The 24,879-nt window shown below is 39.2% G+C and overlaps 2 protein-coding genes across 3 annotated transcripts; one reads left to right on the forward strand and one right to left on the reverse strand.

Moving 5' to 3' along the window:
* Positions 1-281: 281 nt before the first annotated feature.
* On the reverse strand, positions 282-13,396 carry tdrd6a (tudor domain containing 6a). Of its 2 annotated transcripts, XM_087169611.1 has the most exons (17): positions 8,103-13,396; positions 7,702-7,940; positions 7,322-7,401; positions 7,113-7,193; positions 6,795-6,858; positions 5,993-6,066; positions 5,769-5,823; positions 5,080-5,174; positions 4,840-4,902; positions 4,214-4,232; positions 4,026-4,093; positions 2,711-2,765; positions 2,469-2,512; positions 2,296-2,359; positions 1,769-1,836; positions 1,110-1,167; positions 282-824 (listed from the first exon to the last, which is right to left on the reverse strand). In XM_087169611.1, exons 1-17 carry the CDS (start codon positions 13,370-13,372, stop codon positions 733-735), a joined length of 6,489 nt encoding a protein of 2,162 aa, XP_087025737.1. In that variant the 5' UTR covers positions 13,373-13,396; the 3' UTR covers positions 282-732. The 2 variants fall into 2 exon arrangements, with proteins under 2 accessions (XP_087025737.1, XP_087025736.1); XM_087169610.1 differs by lacking the exon at positions 4,840-4,902 and having other exon boundaries at positions 7,702-13,396.
* Positions 13,397-22,386: 8,990 nt separating this feature from the next.
* On the forward strand, positions 22,387-24,879 carry sf3b6 (splicing factor 3b, subunit 6). The gene is made up of 4 exons (XM_023430192.2): positions 22,387-22,517; positions 23,207-23,325; positions 24,107-24,245; positions 24,436-24,879. The coding sequence occupies exons 1-4, from the start codon at positions 22,488-22,490 to the stop codon at positions 24,523-24,525; spliced, it is 378 nt and encodes a 125-aa protein (XP_023285960.1). The 5' UTR covers positions 22,387-22,487; the 3' UTR covers positions 24,526-24,879.

The following is a 24,879-nucleotide window of genomic DNA, read 5'->3' on the forward strand; positions in this document are numbered from 1 at the left end:
ATTTTATTACATTTTGAAATTACCAGAAAAATAAAATAGTTATTTGTAGCAATTAAAGGTCTTCAGAGTCTGTCTTCTGATTGGCTAAGATGACTGGAGCTCCAGAGAGATGTAACACTACATTGAGAAGGTTTTTGGTGCTTAAAACCACAAAAATATCTTCTTATGGATCAACAAAAATAAAACCCAAGATGCGTGTAAAATATGGGACCTTTCAGATGTGTCACACCAAACTGGAAAAACCGAACAAATTCAAACAAGGTTGAAGGAAAAACCACAGCTCAGCTCCATAGATCTGTAATATTTATTTTACCAACATAAATGTCTTCAACACATGCATGTATCCACACTACAGAAAACGTGTTGCTTCCTTTAAAACTGTAGCATTTCACTGTCAACCTTTCAAATCAGGCTCATCTTCAAGAAAAGATTCAATACTTAAAGAATTTCGTGGCAGTTTGTCAGAACAGATCATCTAGAACACAACAGCGATCCAAGTAACACTGGGTCATCACACTCATAGACAACAAACTCCAGGTTTCGACAACTATTACTGTACAAAGGCACTTTTAACCAGATGGTTAAGTCAAAGGAGAAAGAACATCTGCTGGGTTAACTCAATAAATCAACACTGCCACTGAGCAGTTCAAACACAACAAAGAAAAAAACTGAACTTCAACCTGTTCAGTTCAACGTAACTAAAGCATTTGCAGTCGATAAACCAGAAGACAGTTACTCCACTGGGTGCTGCTCCACAGGCAGAACATCAGCAGAACCATTACTGATGATCAGAGAGAGGTGGGTTACCTTTGACAGCTGGACCTCTAATAAGGAGGGAAAAATAACAATTCATTTGGTTTTACAGACAACACATCACAGACTGTAGCCAAATGATTGTTCAAATAAAGAGAGTGGCCTGGCTGCTGATTGTTATACTATAGATTTGACACTTAAACAAGTGAGGACGTTCTGTTTGACGAATAAATTCCTCCGTCCTCACGTCTTTTCCTCACATCTCCGCTGGGAGGAGCTCAGGCGTGACAGAGACATGAGAGAGGGAAGAGAGGGAAGAGAGGAGCCAAAATGGAAAGCACATCACCATGACTTACCAAAACTGTCATCAGCAGAAGACAACGTTTCTTCTGAGAGCACAGTATCATCAAAATCCTGCAAAATCATCAGCAAATTCAAAACACTGACATAAATCACTTCAAAACATTTTGGATTTCAAAATTAAAACTTCTAACTCTCATCTACAATATTATATGTTCAGTATAATTAATAGCAATCCATGAAATACCAATGTAGTGCTCGTTTGATTTACATTATTTAAACAGTCCTGAGGTGGTGCAGTGAGGTGCTGCGTCACTGGAGTGAGTGAAAACCTTGTCCTGGTTGCTGCTTGTTTGACATCTACCACACTGCTGGCCATTCACTGTAAATGCACACTGTACTTCTATTATATGGGGCATCCATACAGCCTATAAAGTGCATATACCCAAGTAATATGGACTAACACACTCTTAATCACCTGACATGAGCCTCATTTCTAGTACATCCTGACTGTATAACTGACAGTAAGTAAGTACGTCAGTCAATCTACAGCTACATCTACACATAATACCCATGATAAATACACACTTTTTACTTCTACACACCTTCTGTCCATGAGGGAAAGGTTTTATTCAAATTTGGTCATCAAACCAGTGGACTTGCATCAGAATGAAAATCAAATCAACAGGCATAATTTTTTCCCTGAATGGTTTACCTCCTTTTGTTTGGGTGGTGTATGCAGCAGCTGCTCACTGTCCTCTGTTTCAGCCTGTTGTTGTTGGTCTGGAAGAACAGGAAGATATAATTACAATCAGGCTTACAAACATGACAAAGATATGGTCTGTTTCTACATTCAAATAATGGAATCATGTTTATTGTCGAACATGTAAATCAAGACAAATGACCCGAGAAAACTAAACAATGAGGACGGACTTGTTTGGCCACTAGGGGTGGGCATGATTAATTGATGATTGATAACTGATCGTTAAGAATTTTGTCGATCATTGTAATTGGACGATAATTTCTTCTTGGAATAAAGATTTCATCTAGGAAAAAGACACTCTCTTTAGTATTTTCTGACACAGGCATTTTTTAAATACAAATAATTAATAATGAATCGATAATTTATCGTTAGTTTTCCCGATGATCGAATAAGGAAATGTCTTCCAAGTGCCCATCGTTATTGGCCACTATTAAAATATTGAACTGAAATTCATTTATGCATATTTTGTTGACCATCACCTCTGCAGATGTCCATCAAACAGATCTCTCCAACAAGACAGGTCACTTCCTCGAGCAGGTCACTCTGAACGGGAATAAAAACAGCATTCACTTGTCAGATGTGTGACGTTGTGCCATTTAAGAATCGTGTTGATTATCATATATATACACACACTACATAAATACACTATTACCATATCTGGACAGGAGCTTTGTGCATTGGTGTCAGATAGCAGAGCTGCAACCACAGAGCAGGTGAGTAGGCTCATACATATAGTTTGTATCAATGTTTTTAATTAACTGTTATCCAAAAAATATATACATGAGGAATGCAAGCAGATGCAAGAGGAAGAGGAATGTGGGAAAACACCAAAAAATGTATAATTCAAAATCTAATTTGACAAAAAAAGATGACACTACTACTGTAACTACAAACCAGAAAGTTTATCTTCGTGAAGATCCGACGTCTCATCTTCAATCACTGTGTTATTCTAAAACAGAACACAATAACTGAGAGCTTTCTCCAATACAGACCAGAGCCATGTTCATTAAACACGGTTTAACAGCAAATTCACCAGGCCCGTTAATTCTCATCCAACTAACTTGGTCCTTTGAACACAGGTACACAGTGTGCGGACTGATTTCGTCAAGTGTACTCTTACTTTGAAATAAAAGAGTGCTGACCATGTGATTGCAGTTACATGATAGGCATGTTGGGACCGCTTTCTTGTCCCGTTTCCACAGTGACAAGAAAAAGTTTGATACATTTGGAATGACCTAGTTTTCTGCAATGACTTCTCCAATGATTCCCTTCAATTTACCAGTGATATGATCTTCATATAATTCGAGTGTAGACAAACATAGTGTCTATAAGCTAATATCACAAACAATTACCAGCTTTTATGTATTTTTTTTTAATTTATTTATTAAAGCAAGTGAACCCTTGGATTGTGGTCAAAACTCCATTGACAGCAACAACCTCAAACAAGCTCTTCCAGAAGCTGCTGATCAGACCTGCACAATGTTCAGGAGGAAGTTGAGACCTTTATTCCTACAGAACTACTTCAGCTCAAACATATTCCTAGGACGTCTGGTGCGAGGGGCTCGCTTCAGCTCATCCCACAGCATCTTGAGTGTTTTTTTTATTTTTTATTTATTTATTTTTTTATGAGTAACTCCCACACTTCCAATCTAGAGTAATTGTTTGGACTCCAGGTTTAATAGCTCCTCACTTTTGTTGATGTTATTAGCTGAGGGGTTCACATTCTTTTTCCAGCCTATGCAGCGATGATGTTTTCTATGTGGACAACAACAGTACAATGATTTGTGGTTATCAGTTAAAATAGGTTGTTTGTTCATAATTCTTGGATGAAGACGTGACCATATTTTGGGACAAATCTATACATAAATGGAGGTGATCCCAAAGAGTGCACTTACTTTTTTTTGCCTCTGTATATCACCGTTTCAGCTAGACATGACCAGTAAATATGGTCAGACTACAAGTGATGATGATGCATAATTGTTGAGGTTCTCCCCAATGGATGTGCAAGAGACTTTCTAGTGATAAATATAAGTCTGCTATTAAAATGAATCCTTACTAAAAAATCTCTCAGAAAACAAAACCAAAAAAATTGGATTCAAGACAGATTGTCAACATCTAAGTGTCATCTAATCTGGATAACAGTTATGCAAGTACAAACAACAGAGCCAAAAATTCTCAACTCATTTGACAGAAAAGGCTGCACCCTTACCTCATGAGGTGTGACCTCCTCCTGTTGGGAAATGTCTAAAATTTCCATTTCATGCTCTGAGGGAGCTCCTGTGAAGATAATCACAATCATTTACTGCATCATCGCACTGTATGTAATGTGGAAACACAACAGGAAACCTGTCTAGAACAAGAGTACCATTCATGGACGTAGACCTGGAAATGACTCACCAAGTGATTCATTCTGGACCTACAAATTAAGAAATTGCCCAATTTTAATTTCAAACAATTAAATTAACTTAAAAAAAAAACATTCTATGGATTACCATTCAGACAAATGTATATTAAAGCAAACATGGAATAAAAAATAATATGAGTAAAACAAGACAAAATACAATGCATACTAAAGCCCAATAAATACAATGATTCTACTCCATTCGTATACATTCACCAAGCATTTTATTAGGAACACCTATACACCTGCTTATTCATGCAAATAGCCAATCAGCCAATCGTGTGGAGCTTCAGTTAATGTTCGCATCTAACATCAGAATGGGGATAAAATATGATCTCAGTGACTCTGACTGTGGTATGATTATTGATGTCAGACGGGCTGGTCGAGTATTTCCACTCCTGTCAGTCAAGAACAGAAATCTGAGGCTGCAGTGGACACAGGCTCACCAGAACTGGAAAGACTGAGGCAGCAGAAATCATGTAGCATCCATGCCACAAAGAACCAAGGCTGTTCTGAGAGCAAAGGGAGGCTCTGGCTAGTATTAGTATGGTGTTCCTAATAAAAATGCTCTGCATGTGTGCAATATGTACAGTACTTTACATAAAGCATCAATATCTTATACCTCATTTGATCCTTTAACTTTTGTCTTATGCAGGTCTTCTTTGATGTCAGGGCCAACATCTTCCTGGGGAAACTTTAGGAATAAAACCTCAATTAACCATTATGAATTAATTAACAAAAGAAAAATTATTCTACTATGAACAGCAAAAAACAACAAAAATTAAATTCAGTGTTTTACCTAGGTGCAATTAGACCTGGAACCATGTTTAAAAACACTGCAGATGCACAGGAAGACACTCACTGTGATGCAAATTACCATTTCCTCTGCTGCTATACTGATGAGACAATCTTCTGTTGCACTGGTGACTTTGCTGTCATCACTCAGCTCATCTGGATCTGCAGTGCAAAGGATAAAAAAAAATCCCTGATAATCCAACACTGAACATAACATTACACTGCATTCCTGGCACATTGTCTTGTTGATCATCATATACCTGTGCAGACATCAGTCAAACAGGCCACGTCTTCAAACTCATCGTCCTGAACAGCAATAAAGACAAAATTCACATTGTGGACATACGTTTTGCAACTGGATTGTAAAACTCTGTGCATTTAAATCCTTTACTATATCTGGAGAGGGAACAGTGCAGCTCTGCGGCTCAATGGTTGCTGTGTCAGTGTCAGCTGGCAGGGCTGCAGATACAGAGACAGTTTAAAGCAGCAGGTTAACCAAGAGGCCTCTTTTCTCATATTCAAATCATGCTCAGTAGGCTCAAGGATGTCAATTCAATGATTTACAATATTTAGTCTAATAAAACTAAAGTTATTCCACCATCCTATGTGCTTTAGACTACATGCTAAACTGTTGGTTGCAAATACAAGTTGTGTTTGCACTTCTCTTATGTTAATTTAAACATATATAGATTTAATAGAAAAAGCATGAGGGATGTCTAAACAAGCAATTAAAAGACTGAGATGATGGCAACAAACCGGAATATGTATCCTCATCATGAGCCAAGGTCTCCTCTTCAGTCATTGAGTCATTCTAAAAACAGATCAGATTATCAATCCGTCACTGACCTGAGGCCAAAATATGTTGATGTCTATAAAATTGTTGTACACAGATAGTCAAATTAGTCATTTGTACAGTATTTACCCGTCACAAGAAAAGTAGCAGTGGTAAACCTACAAGTACTGTATTTCCATAACACTACCTTCAAATGTGTGGCAACGCATGGCACCTCTGAGACACCATCTCCAGCTTCAATTTCCTGCTCTGTGGGAGCATCTGTGAAGACAATGGCACTCCATCATCGAAACACAGTCATTTCAGAACACACACATACAGTATTGCACCATTCTTCATTGTGACTGTGTGTTACCCTTTAATTTTATTTTCAGTCAAGTTTTCTGGGGGTTATCTAGTGACTTTTCAACATTGCCATGGAGTCACTCAGCTATGAGCTACAACTTCTGTCCCTGTTTTTAGCCTACATTTGTTTGTACTTTGGCAAACTGGCACCGTTCCAAGCACGCTGAAATAGCTATTTGCAGTTCCTGTTTGAAGCGTACCTATGGATGTACAGATGACAATCATGTGATTACTTTAATAATGAAAAAGACTTGAAACATGATGATTCTGATCAGCCTTTCTGGACTTTTATTCTCAGTGGGCTAAGAAATAATATCCTCAAGAAGTGTATTTCAGAATGAATCTAAAAATCTGTCTATCATGTTTGTGTGTTCAGGTTTTATGAGTAGGAATTTTAAGGGAACTCTAAGGGTTTTAAAGTACCTTAACTGCCTCTGTGAGCTTTGTCACAGCCCACTGCTGCCGCTCCCACTGCTGACTGTGTTGGTGAGCGAGGCACACTGGCAGCCAAACTACAACAACTAACTTCCAATTGTTTTTGGAACACCGGCATGCTCATATCACTTTCACCTCATGTAGTGTGTTACGTTAACACTCCCCAAAACCTGTAGAGTGTTGTGTGAGTTGAAACAGGAACCACTCACCGCATAGCTGCTGCACAGGAAGCACAGGAAGCACAAAGGAAGGCAACACCAATTCAGTCTGAATCTGTGAGAGGACAAACACACAATTAAAAGCAAGAATAAACAGTTTTGCAAAATGTCTTTTTTGACACACTGAGCACCAAAAGATTTGATTTCACCAAGTGCTTTGTATAGAGATAAGGTTAAGCTCATCACTCAATCTCACCAAACCTATCTGGTTACATATTCTACTTCTCAAGTTAAGGGGGAAATTTGTATTTTTTCTTGATTAAACTGCCAATTTAAGGTTTTCATTATAGCGATGCAAACAACACGTACCTGCTTTAAGTCTTTCCAAGTTATATCACTAGCTTCTTGCAGATTAATGCTCTTCCTGGGACGAAAAGCTTCACGTGGAGCCTTCAGGAAAAGGTAAAACATTAGACTTCAGAGCAATCTACCTATATACACATAAGGTAGCACGCTGAAATCATGGAAAAGCCAAAAACTACAGACACAGCATGTGCAAAGTCACTAACACAATTTACCATTTTCACTACTGTCACACCACTGAGAGAACTGTCCCTGGAAACGGCAATCTCATTGTCATCCTTGTCATTAGTTGGATCTGTATATGCAAAGAAAATAGCAAAAAAAGCTAAATTAGCGTCACACAATCATTGACCACAACTTGACAACTGGTTGCAATCAGCTGTGAGTTAACGAAAGATTACAAGCAAAATAAAAGATATGCAGAACACAAAATTGTTACAATTTTACATTCTATATTAATATGATTTCTAAAATATAACATTAAAATAAACTAAAGATAAACTAGATATAGCTGATTATTTTATTAGTAAGAAATGCACCATACTGTGTACCAACTGAATACAAAGACAAAAGGAGAAATGCATGTGATGCTTACCAGAATAAATCATGGTGTCAAAGCTGTTTCCCCTGTTGTAGGTTTTCAGCTCTTCAGCTGAAGATGTCACTGGAATCTCTGATTTATCCACGTCTTCCTTAAGGTTCTCATCCAATGGAGAAGCCAAGCCATCTGGCCCAACAGAGTCCATCACTGAAGCACCCTCCTCTTCAGAGTCTTTGTCAGTTTCACCCACATCAGGGAGCATGTAACATATGTTGACTCCTTCAATGGAAGCACTTTTTTGAGGTTCAATAGCCATATTACATTCTGTTGATTTCTGATCCGTTTTGTCTTCTGGAGACTCAGCAGAAGAATTTTCAGGGGTTTCACTGATCTTTCGTCTACTTGCTAGTTTGACATCATCTGCTCTGTGAGTTTCAACGAGCTTGTCAGTGAACTGCTCTTCACCACGGTCCGTCTGAGGATGAATGCAAGAAACAGCAGTATCGATTTCTTGGCGTTCAGGATACTCTAGTTGATCCTCAGGTAGTGCAGCCTCTTTCACAGTTGAGTCAAATTGCAGTGGCGCTTCATATGAAGCGGTCAGTCCAATAGTATCAGGTTTGCTTTCTGTTGTGGAGCTCTTCCACCAGGTTTTCATTACCTCGTTTATCACCTGGCCATCACATTTCACCCGCACAAAGCATTTGATGTTTTCTTTATCTCTTGTTACTCTAGTGACAGTCAATTGTAACAACTTGTCTATTGTAAGTGTGGACAACTCATCTACTGCGACACTGTCCCAAGATCCGCATGAAGAATCAAAGCCTTCAAGCTCGCATAAAAATGCCTGTGGAGGAGTTACCACCAAGTCAGGGGGCATTTCCCTTACATCTGTAATGTTAACTCGGGACTTGTTTCCATAGTCCACAAAGAGAACAGAGAGTTCGTCTCCATCTTTGTCAATGACCTCTGCACGGTACCAAAGCTGATCGTCTGAAAAGAGAGCAATGCATGGACTGCCAAGGGAGAGAGCGTCTGGGTCAATATGTTTGTGGTCAGCTGCATTCCCAACTTCGGAGACATCTGATGCTATCTTGTGGAGTTCTTCAGAGTCAGCAGACTGACACCAAAAGGAATGAGCATCATTTATAGTTGTGATGTAGATCTGCAACTGCTGTTCCTCTGAAAACACTTGTTGACAGTAAGAAGGTAGAGATCGGGAATTCTGTGGTGGTTTCTCTGAGTTATGGGCAGGTTTTTCCTTAACTTGTTCAACTTTCTCTGGGATTTGAGAACCATCAGTTGAACATCTTGTAGATGATTTGCATCTGATATTCACACCACTGTCTTCCAGTCTTACTTCCCACACAGATCCTGACTGCCTGATAAACTGGCACTTGAACTTCTTTTCTGCGTCACCACCAATGTCTTCTTTGAAAGCTGACAACACTTCTGGATCAAACATTTCCTCTTTTCCGAGAGTTGCAGCATCACTCAGCATGCAGTGTGTGCTGTACATGGGTAGTTGCAAGAAAGACTCATGGAGTCTGCCTATCTTGGAAATTGGTGTCATTGCTGTATTTCCAAAATCAATAAACTCGACAAGAGCCATCGCGTTGCCACGGATTTCTCTTACAACCGCTCGGTACCATGAGGAATCATCTGCAAACTCTGCTTGAACAAGGTCACCTGGATGTACATCTTTGATGGCACTGGTTTTCAGGGCTGATTGGGGATCATTGAGCTTTTCAGCAATGGAGAATATTTCACCCTCATCTCTTACAAGTTGAACGTAAAAACTCAATGGGCTGTTGCAGTGCGAGGCATAGACATCTGCTTCCATACCTGATGTGATAGATTTTGATGGCAGGTCTGCAAGTTTAAAGAATTTTTCAACATTGTTTTCCTCCTGAGATTCGGCACCAGGTGACTTGCACATGAGCAGTTGAGTATCTGTGGGGAGATTTTCTCTTATTGGTTTGACATGGGCACCTGCAGGATCAGAACCATTTCCCATATTTCTTGGTGTCTTTCCACATGACTCTCTTTGGTGAGGAGGTCTGTACAGCTGTAACGGAGCAGCTTTGAGCTTCTGACCGTTTTGAGAAATGTGGCATGTAGACTTTTGTGCAGACTGCATGTTCATGTTGGCAGGTTTTGTCTCATCTCTCATTTGTCGTGCAGGTTTTGGAGCAGAGAAACTACTTTTCTGGATATTTTGGTTGTGATCTTCCATTTCTGCAGGTTTTTTTGGGACAGCTTTTTGAGGCTTTTGCACATGTTTTGCTGTGGCTTCAGTTGCTCTCCGACACTGGTAGACAACCTGCTCTTCTGTGTGCATCTCAATCTGAAACATCTTCTTGATCTTTGAATTAATCTGAGTGTTTCCATGATACAGCTCAACCAACACTTTCCCATCAGGTTCTCTAGCCACTACTAGTGCTCGGAATTTAAATTCTATTGCACTCGTTTCAAACCAGCTGTTCACCTCACTGGGAACATTGGCTGGGACATCAGAGAGTCCACACACAACTGCTTGCACAGGCACAGACATGATATCGTTAGCCTCTCTAGGAACTGGAAGCAAGTCAGATTTATCCACCTCAATAGTGTCACCATAATCCACAAAGTGAACCAGGATTGCTGGCTTTGTGGCCTTGATCTGTCCCCTGTACCAGTGCCCATCAGTGTACTTTGCAAAGCACAAAGTTCCAAAGACTGCCGGGATCTTTACATTCTCTAGCTGGTGGCAGAGATTGCTCACTTTGACCTTGAGATCTTTCATCACATCAGTGTTCCTCTCAAGTTGGCAGTAGAACTGATTGACATTGTTTACACATGTCACTGTAATCTGCTCCTCTGTCCCAGTTTTGACGTTGTGTGTTGAGAAGTAGTATGAGTCCAGACGGAAAGACGGTCCAGAGGTTTTCTTGGGAGGTGCATTTTGGACAAGGTTGACCATGCTGGTGCAGACACTCTCAAAGGGAGTTTCTAGATCTACAATGTTGAAAACAATCTTCTGCTCACTGTACATGACAGCATATATGGTGCACTTTAAAATCACAAAGTTGGATACAGCCGTTTCCACAAAATTGTGGAATTTTGCTACTGCTTCATTATTCCACTCATTTATGGCAGACGTGGGGTCAACAGGGTTCAACAGACTGCATCGAAAAGCTTGACCGTGCAGAGTGAGGAATTCTGGGCATATCCTCCTCAGATCATAGAGGGAGACCATTTCTGTCTGGCCATAATCAACAAACAAAACGTCCACATGAGGTGTTTCATGTTTGAGAATTACAAGGGCCCTGTACCACATTCCATTATCAGGGTGGCGAGCAATACAAGCCGTTTCTACAAGTGGCTGAAATTCACTGCCTGCATAATGAGCCTGTATGTCATGCATGAGCAACTTCAAGTGCCCCGTATTTTGTACTAATTGGCACCAGAAGTCATTTGGACTTTCAATGTAGGACACAGACACGTCAAGGACACTCCCAATGGGAAACATGTGCTCCTTGAATGTAGGAATTCTTCGTACAATGCTGGCAGGGCCAACAGTGTTTTGGCTCTGAATAGAAATTCCATTGTGCCTGTATACACCTGTGAGTCTGGCATCTGGATGTTGTGTGGGAGGCAGAATGGCAGGTTGTATGGACATTTTGGCTTTGGGTTGTCTCCATGTGTCAGCCCTCTCAGCAAGGTTAGAACTACACATCAGTGTACTGAGATCTCTTTCGCCCTGAGTTTTAGGATCCGTTAGTTGGACCACGTAGCCATCATCATATTTTGCTGTCACGTGTACATTTAGTACTTTATCTTTGACTGCTTTGATGAAAAACTCAGAGGCACTTTGACTCCATCTCCCATCTTTTGCACCGACACCAGCCAAGGTGCATTTCAGTGCAAGCCTTGGCAGCTTTTTGAACTTGTCAGGTAGGGTCCTGATGTTCATCCTGTCAACTACTTCAGCATTTCCATAATCAACAAAGAACACCTTGACTTGTGTCTCATGAACTTCAGAGACAGTTGCTCTGTAGAAGTCACCATCTTCTGCCTTGGCAGCACAGTAGAGCCCAACAGTTGGATTTTTCACAACATTTTTATTTTCTGAATCTTTGTACAAATGATAGATACTATCCATCAATTCATCTAACTCATTTGCATAGTTCTGTGTTTGGATCCAAAACTCTGATGGGTTGGATACATGCTGAACAACTGCAGCATGTGAGGAGTTCAGGGAGAGTTCTTCTGCTGGCAACTTCTCTGCTAGTCCTTCTTCCCTCCCTTCTTTCTCCTCTCCAGTTTCTCCAGGAGTTAACATCTTTCTTTGATTTCTTTCTTGCTGGGCTGGACGCTGGCGGCTGTATGTAGGGCTACGGATGGCATAATTTCCAAGTGTTTTCTCACACTCCAGCAGACAGCTCTCCTTGGAACCAAACAAATTGTTAATGTTAGTGTTTTCATCCCCATAGAGTGTGACATAGTGAACACCCTCAGAGATGCTCTGGTACTCAAATTTGGCAATCACTGTCTTGCACAGAAGAAGGTTCCTGAGAAGGTCAATCTGGCTGGATGTCCATCCAACCCCTTTGTCAATGATTCCATGAAGGGAACAGATGTAAGTCACAACTGGCATCCTGAAAAATTCTGCTGCCAGCGGTCTTACATTCTCCACTTTAACAAACTGTTTTGTTCCATAGTCAACATTCAACACTTCCACCACTCTGTTGACTGGAAATACCTGTTGTAAAACAGAACGGTACCATCTGCCATCATTTCCTCTTGCAGCACACGGAAAACCAATCATTTCTGGACCTACAATGCAATTGGTCATTCTGCCCTCGAAGCACTGTGTGATTTGCTCTGAGAGTTTCTTCAGCTCTTGTGAGAAGACCTTCAACTGGCAAAAAATCCGCTGTGGATTTGTCACCTCTGTGACTACGACAGTCTCCACAGTTCCTGCTGGCAGCTCTGGGTACATGAAGAGCTCTTGCTTGTGCAGTCGCTCACCTGCTCCCATGGAGATCGGTTGAAGCTCTGGCGACACTCTAGGTGCACTTTGGGACTGAAGTGACAGGAGCACAAAGTCCTGGAACATGTCTGGAGACAGCTTCTTGGCAAATCCCATCTCATGCATTTGTTTGGATATGCAGGGGATCTGCAGGACAAATGTTCTGTGGGGAACCAGTACATCTTGCACGTGTGCCTTTACAGACTTCCCAGAGAAAGATTTAAGAAATTCGAGAGCCACTGGAGACCATCTGTTCTCAGGTGAAAGTGGTAACACATTAGCAAGCACACAAAATTCCACTTCGGGTGGCAGATGGAAGTGCTCCTTCTTACCCCATGCCAGTTTACCTGTGGTGTTACTAGACGTCATCCCTTTGTCAATGAGGAACACACTGTATTTTGAGCCATTTCTTGAGACTATTCGGGACCTGTGCCAAGTACCATCTATCTCAACCAAGCACTGGTCACCAGGACTTCCTTCAAACTCTTGAAATGTGTTTCCCGGAGACTGAATGTCTTTAGCCAGACTCTCATAATCTACTGTCCTCTCCTGGCAAAATTTTCCCCAGAACTCTACAAGCACACAAAGGGGATGCAAGTGGACCCTGGTTATGAGAATTGTTACATCTGATCCTTGTGTAGGTAGTCCTACGATTGAAGACATTTTGGCAGTTTCATGAATTCCAACTACCCATGACTTGTCACCTCTCATCAACACTGCTGTGTAAACACTGGATGTTATCTGGAAAACATACACACACAACACACAAAAACTCACATCAAATCATAACACCCCATTCCAATTTACCTCTGATCTTTAGAGAAAAAGACAGAATAAGACACAAATTAAAATAGCATTGCTTATAAATTTATCAGAACAAAACAATAATAAAACCTGTCTTTTTTTTTTTTTTTTTAAATCACTTGGCAACAGTTTTAAAAAAACTTCTAAATATCTCTCAAGCACGTTTATATACATTTTGTACTGTGTTACTCATAGTTTACTATGACTGCTTAATGACAGTTTTTTTAATTTTTTTAACAAAAGTAAATTAGTCAGCAATATAGTGTAAATCAGTCATGTGAATGTGCCTGTACAGCAGGGAACTATTACTATGGTCTAGCTTATATACACTGACTCACCAATGTCACACTCTGGCTTTATTTCTGCTTCTAAAGGATCTGAATGACCACAGAACAATAAACTGTCATGTTCAGTTGCTTCAGGCACATCTTCATTTTCAGAGTTGACACTACTGTCAACAGATCCCTCATTGACACACCTACAGTGTACCATTACATAACTGTGATAGGATGTTTTTCTGACAGTAGGCAGTAGTATAAACCAACTTCTTCCTTTTTCCTTATCCAGTGACAATGAACCATACAGGAAATCAACATACACACACAAACAAAAACCACATTAAACACAACACTACCACTCATTACCAGAATTCTTGTTGACCTGCATTTTAGAAAACGGGTGAATCAAACAGATCACAATTATAACTAAACCTAACAATTTTATGACCAATTAATCAGATGTTTATCTGCTAAATACATCATTTGGTCAATAAATTGTACTATTACAATTTGTTGAGGTCAAAATGATGACATCGAATTGCTTGTTTTGCCAGATTAACACTGCAAAACCAAGAGAAGATTACTTCAACAATGAACTGATAATCAAAAAGTAAGCTGACTATTAGTTTTCTATTGATCTATTATTAGATTAATCGACTAATTGTTCAGCTCGAACCATATATGTTGTATTTTTTGAAAACATTGTGATGGGTGGTCTGCTCAACCAGTCAAGTTGCAGTTTACATCCATTATCTGTCCAGACTCATAATACATGAAGTGAAGAGTATGAAGAAATTTAATAAAAAAGTATTAAGTGCATAAATTAGCAAAATATCAAAATGAAAAAAAACAAAAAACAGTCAAATTCCATGTAAGTGTTCACATGCTTGACCATTAAAGCTCATTCTGATAGAAGAAAGTTGAAGCCATGACAGTACTTAGTAGCAGATGCTTTTACTAAATAGACATCCACTCTAATCATTCCTTTGCGCACAGACAAGGCAGAAACTGAAGGTTTGCTCTCTAATTCATTTGCACTTTGCGTTGACAAAACCTCAGTCTGATACCTACAGAGGGCAGCTCACAAATGTTAGTTCCATGGCTGGCAAACTGAATAAAGTACAATCACACACTGTTCACTCAACTTCCACAGCATCAGATCTCGTAACCAGAGAGTATTTCTTTAAAAACACAAACAGAGCTCAGATTGGTGTTGAGTCTTTTTTTTCAGTGTATCCCTCCCATAGATGCAATCTCAAGTTTCACTGCAACATAGGCGGCGTTGGCTAACCATCATAAGTCACGACTGTTCCATAAGCTGTGGTGGTCTGCATAAACTGTAATTATTCACATTACAGTTAATGAGACTGTTGTGACAATTCACATAGCCAGCGATCATCTACCTCACTTTTTTAGATAACCTTTCTGTAGACGTTGCAATAACTGTCCACAAAGAAGACACTTTACATATCATGCAGCCTTAACTGTACCACTCACAACAACTATCCTGCATTACATTTAGCACAGATGTACATGTTTATTTAGAAAATACGCAAACACAAAGCTCAATCTTGGGATTTTAAGAATCTATGCTGGATATTCTGCTAAAAATTGCAATTATTCAGAAGAAAGTATTTTTAATCAACCCCACCAGACGTTGGCAGTGATCCAGAAAACAGGTATTAGGTTTCATTCCAACACCAAACCAAGTGAAATACTAACACACAAAGTTGTTGAGGTCTCCCCAGGAAATTGGTTAGCGCTGCCATACACTAAAATACTCACTGTGTCTTTTTGTTTAGTGATGTTCACAGAAGATGGAGCTCGCACAGATCTTGATGAGATCAGATGCAATGGGATATCTGAAAACATGAGGCCCAATGTCATCCAAGTTCACAGAAACTCATATGACAGCGTCAACCAATTGCATGCAACTGAATATTAAGAGGCAGCGACAATTAAGTAGTGATAGCCAGGAGTCATCAGACAATGCAACAATCAGTCAAAAAGAGGGATTTCTTTTTTGTTAAAGAAAAAAAATCTGCCAGTGCAAATACACTGAATTCAATTTTGTTTCGAGTGTACTGCATGTAGGATTCATCAATGATATCATTTGCAATGATCACTTCATATAATACACGGTTTCCACCAGAAATGTTGTTAGACCCAGGGGCTGGGGGTGCATAGACTTAAAAACTATGAAGACAGCAAAGAGCTGGACAAAAGCAAAGCCATATGCAAGATGTGGAAGAAGCCAACATAACACGAAGCCGTGTGCACCTCTTTGTACACAATGCAGCCGGTGCACCAGGGTACATTACCAACGCACATTACTTACCAAACTATTATTTCTTAGATGTGTATCTAAACTGTTAAATTAATAAGTGAATTAATTCTCAATGTAAACATTCATATTTTTATTAATGCACAAGGTTCCCAGTTCTGAGAATCTCATTCATATCCAAGAAAAATTGCTATTGTAACAGAAACATCTTTAACTGAGTCGATATTGAATGGAATCAGGACCTTGTAAATCACAATTGAATCGATTTGGGAAATAAGTCGTAACCAGGATTTGTCCCATTATGCCAGATGGAACTTTAAGATTCTGACTGTATATTTGAAACCTTTTAATGGTTAAGTGCCACTATTCATTGCAGATATATTAAAAATTTAAAGGTGTTATATCTTTAAAATGTAATATTGTTTTGTTAATTAAAATAAAATGGCTAATATTTTGTACTTTTCACAGATTGTAGATATTTGCAATAAGTTGACTTCAAAGTGTACTATCTGTGAGATATCTATTGAGCATATTTTTCATTGGGTTCAGGAAAGTCACAGCTTGTAATGGCTTGGTTTGTTGCACACTAAATGATGTCATCTTGTTACGTGTGTCTGGACAAAATATTAATCCCAGTTCCTTAGCAAAATACATTTATAATATTTAGAAATTTCTCAATTTCAAACTTTTCTTCCTGTGTGTGTTGTAAGATCCCTTGCTCTCTCTGTATGATCCTCAGTGAGGATTACTGTTGGGCAGCAAGTTAAAGGGATCACAACAATGTCTCTGAAGAAAGCTATATTTCACCACAAAGGACTTCTGGTGATGTAAACAAACAGTGGCATCATCTTTCAAGTCAGAACATCCACTTCTCAACTTCAATTGTTCCTTGTTTACTCTCAACTTAGCTAAACTTGAAAGATCAACTTTTCCAATGGTGTACGCTGCCTTGTGACAATTGTCTGCTTTTTCTGGGCTTCTGCCAATAGAGCGAATTACGATTGCACTCTTTCATACATTACTAGGTATGGTGCAATGCACAAAAGTTGCCCAAAGCTGTTTCAGGCGGGACTAGCCTAGAGTTTCTTTATTGTTTTCAAATGCTACTAGTTAATGATGTCAGAAATTAGTTTGATATTGCGAAATTATGATTATTGAGCTAAGGAAGTGAGATTAATATTTTGTCCAGACACATTAAACAAGTTGACATCATTTAGTATGCAACAAGGGAAGCCAATGTATGCTGTAACTTGCAAATTCCCTGAACCCAATGAAAAACAGGCTCAATAGGTATCACAGATAGAAAACTTTTATGTCAACACAGCACAAATAGCTACCTAAGAAATAAAACTGAGAAATGCATTATTACAGTCTGTAAAATGTACTCATGTTCTTATATATCTGCAATGAATTTTAGCACTTCCTCATAAATAACGTTTCACATTAATTTTTGAAATGAACTGGGAAGTCCAAGGTGAGTTGGTATGACATGACCCCTGCACTAAGCTAATTAAGTCAAACTTTGGCTTTATTTCTTCTTCTAAATTAGCTAAATGACCACAGCACAGAAAACGTCATCTTCATCATCAGCTGCCTCAAGCACATCCTCTTTCAGACAATAGGCCGACAAATACTCCTTCTGCCTTGTCCGATGACACAAAATGAGCCACACTTTTACACCAGAGATTTGTGAAAATAAGTAGTATGAAGAATAGAAGGGACTTGGACCACAAGCCTTGCATGAATAAAACGAGTTAGACCGGGTGTAATATTGTCCTGAGGCTGTTATGATCAGAGGTATCCCTTCGCATTTAACGGTTAAAAAGACGAAGCCCATTCACTATAACTTAAGTGTCACATTGCTAGCAAGGTACATATTTTGATTTTAACTTCATGCATTAATCGTTTCAGTCGACGGTAACGTTAGGGTTACGAGTCTGTTTAATTTACTTTGGACCATAAACAATGGTATTTCATTTTATTATTATGTGGGTTCCGGCTGCCAGCTAACTTAACGTTAAATTCAGATGTAAATTAGCAACTGCCGTTAACGTTAGCTTCTTTGAGCACCGTGCCCAAGTAACCCGAATAATGAATTCTCGGCTACTAGTGCTACATAACCTGTCGGGACATTAGCGTGGCGACTGTCTTGTTGTTTAGATTTAAACACATTTAACGGTACAGGTGACACACAATAACTCACCTTTTTTTTATTCCTGGCGATCCCGCCGAGTCTTCTCAAACTCACGGTGATGGTGGTAAGCTCAAACCAGGTTCACCCCCAGTCCACTAAACCCACGGACAGCTGCGACGCCGCTAACTTTTTTCCAGCCGCCTAAACTCTTCACATTTAGCTAGCTTGTTTTGGTCCAGCTCCAGCGTTGTTCTACTGGTGCACACTGATGTATCAGATGATCCGTTTAACTGCTTCCGAAAAGGTTTTAGTGAGGCTAAGAAAAATCTACAAATTCCACAGAAAACAAAAGTTAGTAACGGTTACTTAATGGATAAGGGTACCTAGCCAGGCACGTGCTGCAAATCCATAACGATTTCCCCCTTTTTTTTTTTTTTGCACCCTCGACCCGGAACTGGCGTTCTTGACCCTGCCACAGTAAATGCACAAATTAAGCTCAGTTCAACGCTGTTTTTTCATACACTCCACTCAGTTTAGACATTGCTGCTTTGCAAAAATGTCACAAAAAAACTATTATTTTTCATTGAAAGAACAAAAAAAAAAAAAAAAAAAAAAGCAAATTAGCATCAGATCTATTTCAAGTAACCATGGACTATATTTAGTATGTGAGCGTTAATATCGACAGAAATTAAACCCCCAAATTTCAGAGCCCAAGCTGACTAATAAAACATTTATATCACCAAGCCTTGAAAGCCTGACTCTGATCCCGATGGTGCAGCTCAATAAAAATAACTCCTTGTCCATATTTATACTTTTATTTATCATGGTGAGATTAAAACTGCTTAACACCACATCACATAGGAGACATTTCGTTTTGACTTTTCATTACCTTCTTTCATATAGCAACTAATGACAATGTCCATCAAGACTGTTATGCCTTCGCCTTAGGACATATTCAATTGGGCTGGAAAAGCAAATACATGGTGCTGTCAGTTTCATTATATACATTTCATTTTTGAATTTTTCTTGTTTGTTTGTTTGTTTGTTTTAATGTTAGGACCAGGAAAACATTTCAACACATCACTAAATGGAGGACACATGATCAAAACACAACCTTTGAGTTACAGAAACTTTTTATATTTCTTTAGTGAACAGACAAACAAGTCGTATAACTTTTGAAGGGGTGATGAGGAAAGTCTTGCTTCAGAAGTTATTTCACCAGCACCTTACCCTACACAGATGGGATGAAAGCAACAGAAACTGATAGATGTACTAGAATTATTAAGATAATTTGTTGAGTCATGCATGATTTGTAGAGCGTAATTTAGTGTCACCGCAGATCATTTTGTTGCACTAAATTTTAATTTGAAAACAGATTGATTCTTGCTTAAACAATTGACATGTTGTATTACCTCTTGCATAACCACTCACTGATTTCATCATGTGCCTGAGACCTTCCACAGACTGTTCTGCAATTTTGTCCCCAGCAATAAGAAATACCATTTCTTTTTTCAAATTGTCAATTGTTAACCATACCACTGAGGGAGTACTATCATGATAATAAAAGTTTGTCTGTGTTCATATCTCATGTCGTTGAAAGTAGAGTCTCCAAAGGATTTGATGTGCTTTTGACATTTGGAGGGTTATAGTGCCCCTGACTAAAAGCTGGTTGATTAAAGTTTGGTAGTCATCCAGGTGGAAAAGGTATAGGTGGAAAACTACACTCTTCTTGCAGAGATGGAAAGCAACAAAATACATTTATTTCAGCAATGTCCATACAATATGCTTTTGTGCATTGCTGAACCTCAATTTTTTGGGTTCGTTATATTCATGAAACTTCACCACATTTTCAGCAGCACGACTAACTGGGATACGTTACTGGTCAGGATGGTCATGGTTCAATACACATGCTCACGTGGCTCAAGGGAATTGGCAGACTTCATTACAGACTGGAACAATTGGTCTATCCAGTAGCAGTATATTCATATGATTTATATGAAATGTATTTATTATTTGATTGTATAAGCCAAATGAATAATAGTATAAAGTATTGCCTATTAAAATGGCCTATTCCCAGGGACTAGACTACTGAACATTATCTTTATATTCCTCTGTGCTGTATTTACCAAGTTGAACTGTATAAGTCTTTTAATGTAAAATTTTCTTCTACACTTCCTCCTGGAACAAGATGTTTTGTGACATGGACACATCAGTTGATCCATCTCAGTTTAATGCCTTTGAGGAAAACAAATTGGTCCCGAATCGGCAGGTAAAGATGAATGAAGGTTAAAGAGGGATATGAAGCCAAGTATTAAGGCATTAAAACTCCATCAGTTACATTTTTAAAACTCAACAAAATGAGTCCTTGCAATGGAACAATCAACATACGACTCTGCAGGTATTTGCAATACAGTAAAAGTAAAGTGAAAGAAAGACAGAGCAGCCACATGACAGAAAGAAGGTCAAATAGCTGAATGAATGTTGGCCTTACACTCATGATCAAATAATTCAGCGCAAATATTTACAGTAACACGAATTAGCAACAACTGAGTACTGTCACATTTCCACACAATGTTTCGCTGTAAATTTGGAAGGAACATATAAAAAATACGTTCCCTGATCCATCCAACCTTCCCTGCTGAATTATATCACCAGGGGGAGCTATTGCAGTGTAGTTATTCTGATAGTGTCATACGATCCTGATAACTTGATCGGGACACCCTCATGTCTGGAGGAGAGAGTAGGGCCGTATGCCTTGGACGAGGGTCGCTTATGAACTCCTCTCTCGTAGATTCAGTTCGGACATTACTGTATGTGTTTGGATGTGGATGTGGAAGCTAAATTCAGCTAAATCAGCCTGAAAGGTTACAGACCACCTGGAATTTGTCCTGATCCTCCAGACTAGCTCTCCACCACTGTACAACTGTCAGTTAAATGTAAAAGTACAGTGTTTATTTTGAAATGTAGTATACCACAATATGGAAATACTCAAAAGACCACATATAAGCCCAGTTCTCACCTCTCTTCATTATTTTATTTTCAGATTTTACGTGTTACGTTTTAAGCACTTGCCATTTTGAATCTTTGAGTTTTTCTTTTTATTGTTTAAAGTGGGCAGGGCTCAGCTCAAAAGTGATGATATCACCTATTTCTGTGCATCAGTCATGGTTTGAATTTGTCATCGCATCTGAATCATAATGTGATAACAGTCCTGTGGTTGTTCTCTACCAGCACTGTCAATCACAGCTCACCTGGTAGTGACAGGCAGCACTGTGAAAATCATGTTTTTTTTTCATTTCCTCAAAGCCTTCAATACAATTAGCCTGGACTGCTGACAGAGCAGCTGTGTATCTGAACAGGTGGTGGTGAGCAGCACAGGGGTGCAGCAGGGGACCATCCTCTCACCTTTCCTCTTCACCCTGTGCAACTCTGACCTCTGTCATCTGCAGAAGTTTCCCCACTGCAGTTGTGTAAGGGTGTATCAGGTGAGCAGCAGGCAGAGTACAGACACCTGGTGGATCATTTGGTGGATTGGTGTGGAGGTAACTGCTCCTCAATGTCACCCAGACCTATATAGCCAATCTTTTTCACAGCAGACATTTTGACTTGTCATAGCAGGAAAAGCACAGGTGAAACAATAACACTGAGCCAGTGTGTACAACCCTGGAACTAGTTCACCTAATTGGAATACAGCCATCATTAATGTTACTAATGATGCCTCTGTGAAAAATGTTTGTGGCCTTTTTCACAGCAGGTTTTTACTTGTTATGGTAAGAGAAGAAAAGCACAGGTGTAACCAACACGTTTCTGTTCTGTCCCAGTGAGCCATGACAGTGTGACAGAGAGCCAGCATGATACCTGAAGCCAGAGCAGCTAAATGGAATTCAGCATATAATTTTATGACTTACCTGCTTTTCCTACTGTGAAATGTCAACATGGTCCATTAAAAAAAGCCCTGCTAATGTGTAAATAAATATTAATTGGTTTTAGTGGTAGATAGTCATAATCAGAGATTATGTCTGTTTGTCATAAGATAGACAGATAGCGTCATTTGTAAGAGTTTGTAAATGATGATTCAAACTTTTAACTGTATTCAAATTATACAATATGTGGCCTTTGTAAATGAGTCAGTGGTGGTTTTAGCACTAATATTGCCGTCCTCTGTAGGTCTACAGTCACCCTGCAGGGGCAGCACTGCACTTTTAGTCGGAAACCGGAAGTTCGTCACCAGTTGGCGACCACTGCCATTTTGACGTTGGGAAAGAAGAGCTGGGAAACTGCGTGTTCGTTTTTCACCGATCTTATTAACACACAAAGTCTTTCACCATGGCTATGCAAGCAGCAAAACGTGCCAATGTAAGTCCAAGCGAGTCGGCTGGTATATTCCGTGATAAATATAACTTTTAGTATCACCGCGGCTTGGCTAGGAGCTAGCGTCAGCTTGCGTTAGCATACGGCTAGCCAGTTAGCATGCTAACGAATTGAAAACAATCACACTATATAAAACTTGCTTTTTATTGAGGAGACTTTCAGTTGATTAGATTACTAAGTGACAGTACTACTCGTTGATGCGGCTTAATTGGGAACATATGTGGTCAAACATTTGAAATGTAGCAAAATGAACGCCCATGTAAACATTTTAACATCCGAGCCTGAAGTTGTTAGCTTGTTGTCGTCTCAATACAGCACATAATCCAGTCCAGGGGTGGTGATATGGCATCTGGGAAATTGAAATTATCAGCAATGCCAATGCAATGTCCAAGAGAATTTCAGGGAGTTAATGGTCATTTCAGAAAGAATCGACTCAGATAAACAAAGAAAGTTGTTAACCCGACTACGGTATTGGCAAGATCTGAAGTTACTGTTTCCAGTAGATTAAAAAACACTTTAAGTATGTTTGATGTGTGACATGGAATTAATGTTGAATTGCCTTAGTAGTAGCTATGACGTCTTGTTTGTTATGCTATGGTTTATATTGAATACTCCTTCTGTTTTAACATGTTATTTTGTCAGACAATATTTTTAACTTTTCTGTTTCCTTGCAGATACGATTACCTCCGGAGGTGAACCGGATCCTGTATGTCAGGAACCTTCCTTACAAGATCACAGCTGAGGAAATGTATGATATCTTCGGGAAATATGGACCAATACGTCAAATCAGAACGTAAGTGTTTATACCCTGTAGATCTCTGGATTTCCATAGCCCAAAATGGGCCAAATGAAACCCTTATTTACATGGGGTCCGTTCATGTGTGTATAGAGATGTATAGGTTCTTGGCAGCAGCCTTTACATTTAAAATGAAGGAAACGAAAGCAAGAGTTCTGTTTTGTTATTTGTCATCTTAGCGTCAGACTATGACTCTAAAAATCCTCAGATGGAAGACTACATATATGACATCCACAAATCTAATTAGACTGGATTGTCTTTTTCATGTGTGTGTGAGATCAGCTTGGAGTGTGTACACATGCATTGTTCAAAGAGCCATACAAATATCCTATATATATTTGTGAGGCCTTTTCATTACCGGTTGTAAACTTAAATGCATACAAAAAAGACTTTCTTCCTAAAAGAAACCCCTCCCTGTCCGGTTTTGGAAGTGCATCTTAACAGATCACTTTACGTCTCATCAGATTGATTAACTTGACAAATTTGTGTTGGGTTAGCAGGGAGACCACCAGTGAGGTGAATTAAAACACAGGTGTAGTTGATGCTGCACATCTTTCTAGATAAGAAATAATCAAATACTGTATCAGCATTGTATATATATATATATATACATTTACCTATAACATCTTACTTAAAATAGATTCTAAACTGCTTTGGTGCCATGAAAATTTCTTTACTGTTGTATGCACACTTAACTTTCTCCTAAATGGTTGTTAGCACCCTGATCCTTATGGGCATTTAATCACTTCATTCATGATTTGTTTTTCTGTCTTCTCAGAGGGAACACGCCTGAAACCAGAGGAACAGCCTATGTAGTATATGAAGACATCTTTGATGCCAAGAACGCCTGTGACCACCTCTCAGGCTTCAACGTCTGCAACCGCTACCTGGTGGTTCTCTACTACAATGCAAACAGAGTATGTATGAGCATTAAAGTGTCTGTGATTGGATATGGTCAGGTCAAATGGCACTCAGAATATCATTCAATAAATGTCAGACAAAAATATTATTCTGGAAATGAAAATATTAGGTTTCTGGACACCATACCCTTGTGCAATTATTCCATCTGTAATATAGTTTTCTCTGTCTTATCAACTCTCTTTGCAGGCTTTCCAGAAGATGGACACAAAGAAGAAAGAAGAACAGTTGAAGCTTCTAAAAGAGAAATATGGCATCAACACAGATCCTCCAAAGTAGCATTCTGGGGAAACCCCCTCACCCCACCACCTCCTACTCCCTTCCCCCAAACCAGAATTTTTCTTTTTCAGTCTGTTCAAACTTCTCATGTTGTGTCAGGGTGCTGTATTTGGACTTCATTTTTGTTATGTTCCAGGAAAGCGATTGATAAACAAACAGGTTTTACCAGGATTTAGACAGTGGATGGGTAACATGTTAAAATCTGATTTCTGATGTCTTCTTTTCAGCCTCATATTTTTACAATTTTAATTTAAAGCCAACCATGGCCTGCAGTGTGCGATCTCATTTTGAGTTGATCAGTAATGACTGTGTAAAGCGTAAGATTTCTGTAAAATAAATGTTCCTTTTCTAAAA

The sequence above is a fragment of the Seriola lalandi genome, unplaced genomic scaffold (genome assembly GCF_002814215.2).
Source record: "Seriola lalandi dorsalis isolate HSWRI2012SDOR001 ecotype SW California unplaced genomic scaffold, Sedor1 jcf7180002054901, whole genome shotgun sequence".
NCBI classification, from domain to species: domain Eukaryota; kingdom Metazoa; phylum Chordata; class Actinopteri; order Carangiformes; family Carangidae; genus Seriola; species Seriola lalandi.